General features: G+C 42.9%; 1 protein-coding gene across 1 annotated transcript in view; it reads right to left on the bottom strand.

Annotated features, from left to right (window-relative positions):
• Positions 1 to 7,036, bottom strand: part of LOC119584660 (polycomb complex protein BMI-1-like) — a gene marked incomplete at its 3' end in the record, with an annotated part of 45,877 nt that overhangs the window by 22,030 nt on the left and 16,811 nt on the right. Inside the window, 1 exon segment of the mRNA XM_037933336.1 lies at positions 6,431 to 6,518. Within this exon segment, the coding sequence (XP_037789264.1) occupies positions 6,431 to 6,518 (88 nt within the window).

Raw genomic sequence — 7,036 nt, 5'->3', positions numbered from 1 at the left:
TCCTCTTTCTCCTTCCTCCCCTCTATCTCCTTCCCCCCCACCCCGTAGTATCCTCCTTCACCTCTTCCCTTCCCTTTCCTTCCCCCGCATATCATCCCTCTGCGCCTATCCCTCTTTCCAAAAACTACTTCCGAAACTAACCAAAAGAAAAAAAGAAGAAAGAGAAAGAAGAGAGAAAGGAAAAAAAAAATCCTTCCTCTTTCTACACTACTTTTTCCCGAAAATACATCAAAAGGAAAAGCAAAAACGGAGGAATAAGAGAGAGAGAGAGAGAGAGAGAGAGAGAGAGAGAGAGAGAGAGAGGAGAAGAGGAAGAGAGAGAGAGGAGAAGAGAGAGAGAGAGGAGAGGAGAGAGAGAGAGAGAGAGAGAGAGAGAGAGAGAGAGAGAGAGAGAGAGAGAGAGAGAGACCCCTTACCTCCCCTCCCCCACCCCCTCCCTCCCTCCTCCTCCAACTCGGGGATCAGAAAACCTTTCTTCCTTTGCAACGAGGAGGAAGGAGGAAGGAGAAGAAGACGAAGGAGGGAAAACTAAAAACTAAAATCTTCCTTCCATTTTCTTTCTTTTCTTAATTCTTTCATACCTCTTCCTTCCCTTCCTCTCTCCCTTTTCCTTCTAAACCCCATTCCTTCCTTGCTCTTTCTTCCCTGTCTCCCTTCTCCCTCCCTCTTTCCCTCGCTTCCTTCTCTCTTAATCTCTCCCTTCCCTTCCCTTCCCTTCCCTTCTCCCTCTCTCTCTCCAACTCTCTCTTATTCTCTCTCTCTCTCCAACTCTCCCTCCCCCCTCCCCCCTGCTTCCTTGTCCTCTCCTGGATGAGTGGAAGCCTCACTCTACATTTCCTATTCATGGCCTTCCGAGCTTATTACGGCTCTCTTGTCTCCTTTCTCTCTTTTCTCCTTTTTCCGTTTAATCTTTTTTCTATCTCTCTCTCTTTCTTCTGGTGCTTTCTCGTTGCATGTTTTCTTTTGCGCCTCTTTCTTCGATTTTTTTTTCTGTTCATCCACAATATTTTCTTCTCCCTCTCCTCCTCCTATTTTTTTTATTTTTTTTTTACTATTTCGCCTCCTCCTCTTTCTTCTTTCCTCTCCTCACTTCCTTTTTTTTACTCCCTCACCTTTCCTCTCCTCCTCTCTCTCTCTCCTTCTCATCCTTCTGCCTCCTCTTTCACCTCCTCTCCCTCCCGTCTCCTCTCGTCTCCTCCTGCACTCTTCCTCTCCGCCTCCTCTTCCACTTTCTCCCCTTCACCATCATCGCCTTCCACCCTATCTCCCCCTTCGTGTTTGCCTTGCTTCTATTGATTTAATCTGATGTTTCCTGCGGCTCCAGCCAGCGCCATTTTATTTCTTCTCCGTTTGCTCTTCTCGCCTTGTTTATTCCTTCATCTCTTCCGTTATTGCTGTTATTCCGTTTCTTGACATTTGTCGCGTCTGTTTTTTTGTCTCTTACATTCCTGGTATCTTTTATTTTTTTTTTTTTTTATTGTCGTTTATTTATATCCTTCATATTCGTCAGCTATTTATATATATTTTTTTTTCATTCATTTATTCACATCTTTTATTATTGCATATTGTTTACACTTGTGTTTGTTTATTTCCTATTTGAACTTATTCTTTCTCTCTCTTATCTTTGTCTCCTCCTCCTCCTCCTTCTTTTTTCTTTTTCTTTTTCTTCTTCTCCTTCGTCTTATTTCTCTTCTGTTATCTGTCTCTTCTCTTTCCATCGTTTCCCCTTCTTGCTTCTCTCTTCTATTCCCTCGCCTCGTCTCCTTTTTCCTCTTTATTCTCTCCTTCCTGTTCCCTCTTTTCCTTGCTTCTTTTCCTCCTTTCCTTCTTGCCTCTTCCTTCTTCTGCTCGTTCCTCCTCTCTCTGTCCTCCTCGCCTGTTCCCTCTTCTCCTTCTCTCTCTCTTCTCCTCTCCTGTTCCCTCTTCTCCTTCTTGCTCCTCTTCTCTCTCTCTTCTCCTCTCCTGTTCCCTCTTCTCCTTCTTGCTCCTCTTCTCTCTCTCTTCTCCTTGCCTCCCCCCCCTCCCCCCAATCGCCAGGTCAGGAGTATATTTGCGCTTTCCATTATTCAATTTTCTGCCCTCCAATTTCTTCCATTACGGAGCGACCTGCTATCATTGGTTGGCCTCTCTCCGTCTCTCTCTCTCTCTCTCTCTCTCTCTCTCTCTCTCTCTCTCTCTCTCTCTCTCTCTCTCTCTCTCTCTTTCTTTCTTTCTTTCTTTCTCTCTCTCTCTCTCTCTCTCTCTCTCTCTCTCTCTCTCTCTCTCCAATTCATTCTCTCTCTATCTCTCTCTATCTCTCTCTTTCTCTTTCTTTCTCTTTTCATTCTCTCTCTTTCCATTATTTTGCCTTCAGATTTATATCCTCTCTTTGGTTCTTTCTCCTCGTCCGCTTATCTGATTTATTACTCTTCTTACCGCTGTAATTTTTTATCTTAATCTCGGTTATCACTGACTCTCTTTTCTTTTATCTTCCTTCCATTCTCCCTTCTCCCTCCACCTCCATTCCTCTCTCCCTCTTTCCTTCTCTCTCCCTCCCTACTTCCACCCTTCCTCCCCCCCTCTCTCCCGCCTACCTTTTCTCCTCTCCTCCCTTTCCCTCTCCCTCCCTCCTCCACCTCCCCCTTCCTCAGGCGAGCGCATTTATCTGCCCGATGGAGCAGCGAGATTGGAGGGGAGGGGGAGAGGGGGAAGGAGGGGAGGAGGGGGAAGGAGGGGAGGAGGAGGAAGGAGGGGAGGAGGGAGAAGGAGGGGAAGAGGAGGAAGGAGGGGAAGGAAGGGAGGAGGAGGAGAGAGGGGAAAGGAAAGGGAAGGAGGGGAGGAGGGGGAAGGAGGGGAGGGAGCAGAAAACTAGCAAGTAACTCCCCCAAACTTCTTACAATCTAATTACAGGCAAAGATTTGACGGACGAAGACCCTTTTGGGGATCTAAGGGGAAAGGGGAGGGGGAGGGGGAAGGGGGAGGGGTGGAGAAGGAAGAGGGGAGGGGGGAAGGGAGGGAGTCGGAAGAAATAAAAGAACGTTACATTAAGACACACTGACACACATGTATGTGTGGATATATGTATTCATATGTGTGTGTGTGTGTTTGTGTGTGTGTGTGTGTGTGTGTGTGTGTGTGTGTGTGTGTGTGTGTGTGTATGTATGCATGTATGCATGTATGTATGTATGTATGTATGTATGTATGTATGTATGTGTGTGTGTGTGTGTGTGTGTAAGTATGTATGTATGTATGTATGTATGTATGTATGTATGTATGTATGTATGTATGTACATACGTAGTATGTAGCATGTATGTACCCGTAAGTACGTACATATGCATCTACTACATACATTGATGCTAGAACGGATGTATTAATTTAATAATAACCTAATGTCTTTGTTTATGCACGTATGTAAGTATGTAAGTATGCAATAATGTATTCACCCGGACAGATATTTGCCTCCTCCTATTAATTACCATTAAACGAAAAAGTGAAAGAATGAATGAATGAATGAATGAATGAGTGAATGAATGGTTGGATGAATGAATAGGCAAAACACCCCTCAAAAAATAAGCAATAAAACGGAGAGAGAAAAATATATGGGAATAATTAACCGAATAAAATAACGTAACAGAGAGAGAAAAGAGAAAGAAGAAAAATAAAACCGGGCGTGTAGAACCGCAGACTTTTCCCAGCCGCTGAATATTTCAAGCTCCCTTAATCTCCCTTAATATCATCCGACGGTGGGAATATTAGGGAGGGAGAGAGAGAGAGAGAGAGAGAGAGAGAGAGAGAGAGAGAGAGAGAGAGAGAGAGAGAGAGAGAGAGAGAGAGAGAGAGAGAGAGAGAGAGAGAGAGAGAGAGAAAAGACAGAGAGAAAGAGAGAGAAAAGACAGAGAGAAAGAGAGAGAAAAGACAGAGAGAAAGAGAGAGAGAAATGTCACATTCCCTTTCCTATGCATCTTCGGCTGAATCTTTCAAGAGGTCTGGTCGTTTCTCCTTAGCCTATATTTTTCCTCTTTTTCTCTCAATGTTTTCTGACTTTCTGTGTGATCATCTTGAGGCAACCATTATTAATTACCCACAAACCGCATTAGCATCTGGTTGTGGGCAGCGTCAGGTAGAGGGAGAAAGAGGGAGAGTGGGAGGGAGGGAGGGAGGGAGGAAGAGAAGAGAGAGAGAGGAAGAGAAGAGAGAGAGAGAGAAGAGAGAAGAGAGGAGAGAGAGAGGAGAGAAGAGAGAGAGAGAGATGAGAAGAGGAGAGAGAGAGAGAGAGAGAGAGAGAGAGAGAGAGAGAGAGAGAGAGAGAGAGAGAGAGAGGAGAGAGAGGAGAGGAGAGGAGAGGAGGAGAGAGAGAGAGAGGGAAAAAGGGAGAGGAAGAGTTGGAGGGAAAGTGGGAGGGAGGGAGGGAGGGAGAGAGAGAGAGAGAGAGAGAGAGAGAGAGAGAGAGAGAGAGAGAGAGAGAGAGAGAGAGAGAGAGAGAGAGAGAGAGAGAGAGAGAGAGAGAGAGAAGAGAAAACGTTTTTTTCTCCCAAGTTATTACATCTAACTGATGGAAATTAAACATCCATTTCCCCTTCTTTTTTTTGGTCCAGCTTTCATTAAGAGATCAAAAGGAACAGATTCATTTTCTTAATCTATCTCCGTTTTCCCCACGATTTTTTTCCCCTCGTGCTTTATCCTTTCATTTCTGATTTATTTCCTTTCCTACTCTCACCTTTCCTATTTTCTCTCTTCTGTTATCATCATCTCTTCCCTATTTCCTTATTTCCTACCCCCCCTATCTCCCTCCCCCCCTCCCCCTCGCTCCTCCTCCTCCCCACTTCCCTTCATTAAAAAATCATGTATCAATCGTGTTACAAATGAGACTTAACCCCCCCCCCCTTTCATCCGGTCCCAGCCTCTTAACCTCCCCCCCCCCCTTCTCCCTCAGCTCTTTTCTCTTTCGCTCCCTCTCAAGCCTCTCCTCTCTTTCACTCCCTCTTTCCTCGTTTCGCCCCCCCCCCTCTCCTCGCCGCGTTTCTCTTTCTCTTTCTCCTCCTCCTCCTTTTCCTCCTCATCTTCATCTTCATTCCCCTCCCTCCTTTTCCCTCCATTCCCCACCCTCTTACCCTTATCCCCCCCTCTCCCCCTTCTCATTTTCTCCTTTTTACCCCCATATTCTCCCCATTAATACCCCTCCTCCTTTCCCCTGTCCCTCCCCCCCATCCGCCCAATTACCCCTCCCCATTTTCCCCTTCTTCCCCTACTCGTATTCCCCACAACCCCTTATCTACTCCCCTCTTATCCCCACCCCTTACCCCCTTACCCCCCATCCCTATCCCTTCTCCCCCATCCCCTCCATTCCCTTACCCCCCCCCGCCCCCCCCCCACCATTCCGCCCGTGGGAATGAGTACCTACAGCAAGTGCTCGTGACCACCTCCCCCTCCCCCTCCCCCTCCCCCCCTTTTCTGCCTGAATTAATGATGGCTCAAGAGTGCCCTTTATAACTCTGTATTACTTCTCTTTGTGCTGTTTTCTCTTTTTTCTCTCTCTTTTTTATCAACCTTTTCTTCAATTCACTTTTCAATTTGATTGAATTTGTTCTTGTTTCTCTTCGTGTTGCTGGTATCATTATTATCATTATCATCATCATCATTATTATCATCATTATTATCATAACTATTATTATTACCGTTATCATTACTATTATTACTATTAGTACAATTATTACCATTATCAATATCTTTACCATTATCATTACTAGTATCATCACTACTACTACTACTGTTACTAGCACCACTATTACTATCATCAAAATAGTAATCACTTTCATCATTATCACATTTAATCTTTCTTCTCTATTTTTGCCTCGTTTTTTTTTCCTTTTTCCTTTTTGCATATCTACCAAAGAATAATATGAAATAATTTAACTTTAGAAAACATGTAGAACTTCTTTTTCAGTTTTAATCCTTAACGATAACAGGGAAAACACATAAAATTACTTACCACGTTGTAACAAAAACAAAGGCAACAATTTGAAAAGCAAGAACAGAAAAAAACAAAACAAAAAAGCAGCAAAAATAAGTGATATTATTGCATATAAGAGCATAAACCAACAAAAATAATAACAATATAATAATAAAAAATCAACACTAAAACAATAACAACACCAACAGTAACAATAACAACAATAATAATAGCAATAACAACAATAACAATAACAATCTTCATTATCACTATCATTACCATCATTACTATCACCACTATCACCGTTATCACTCTCATCACTATCACCATTATCACTCTCATCACCAAATCATCACTATCACCATTATCACTCTCATCACCACATTATCACTATCACCATTATCACTATCATCACCACATCACCACATCATCACTATCACCACTATCACTACCATCACCACCATTAAAACTCCACGAACAAAGCCAAATCTCCAACAGACCTGAAGTTGTAGTAGCGAATGGAGAGGCTGACGGAATCGTCGGGACTGAAGACGTAGTGCTGGAAATCCTCGACGTCCTGCTCGTAGTCTGTGCGTAAACAAGGAGGAAATATTTGTGAATGAATGACTGGAGAATGGAGAGATTTGTGAATGAATGATTGGAGAATGGAGGAATTTGTGAATGAATGATTGGAGAAAGGAGGGATTTGTGAATGATTTTTTTTTTGGAGGAAGATGGATATTGTGAATGAATTGCTTGGGAGAGATATAACTTGTGAATGAAAGAGAGAAGGACATTTATTGTAAAGGAATTACTCTAAAAAGATGGAATTCGTGAATGAATTTAGAGGAATGAAGGAAACTGGAGGAATAATCTATGAAAGAAGGAATTTGTGAATGACTTATTAAAAAAAATGAATTTGTGAATGAATTATTAAAAAGCAAGAAATTGTAGATGAATGGGTTTTCAAAATGGATTCCATGATTCCTAAAAGACGAATTTGAATTAACAATTGATAAAGAACGAACCACCTTTTAAAAAGAGGAAATTATGAACGGCGATTATAGATATATGACACTGTTAGTGGACGATTAAAAAAAAGGTAA

This window comes from Penaeus monodon, chromosome 18, assembly GCF_015228065.2.
Source record: "Penaeus monodon isolate SGIC_2016 chromosome 18, NSTDA_Pmon_1, whole genome shotgun sequence".
Lineage (NCBI taxonomy): Eukaryota > Metazoa > Arthropoda > Malacostraca > Decapoda > Penaeidae > Penaeus > Penaeus monodon.
Note: the sequence above shows the minus strand (reverse complement) of the source record. Positions and strands in the feature narration are given on the sequence as shown.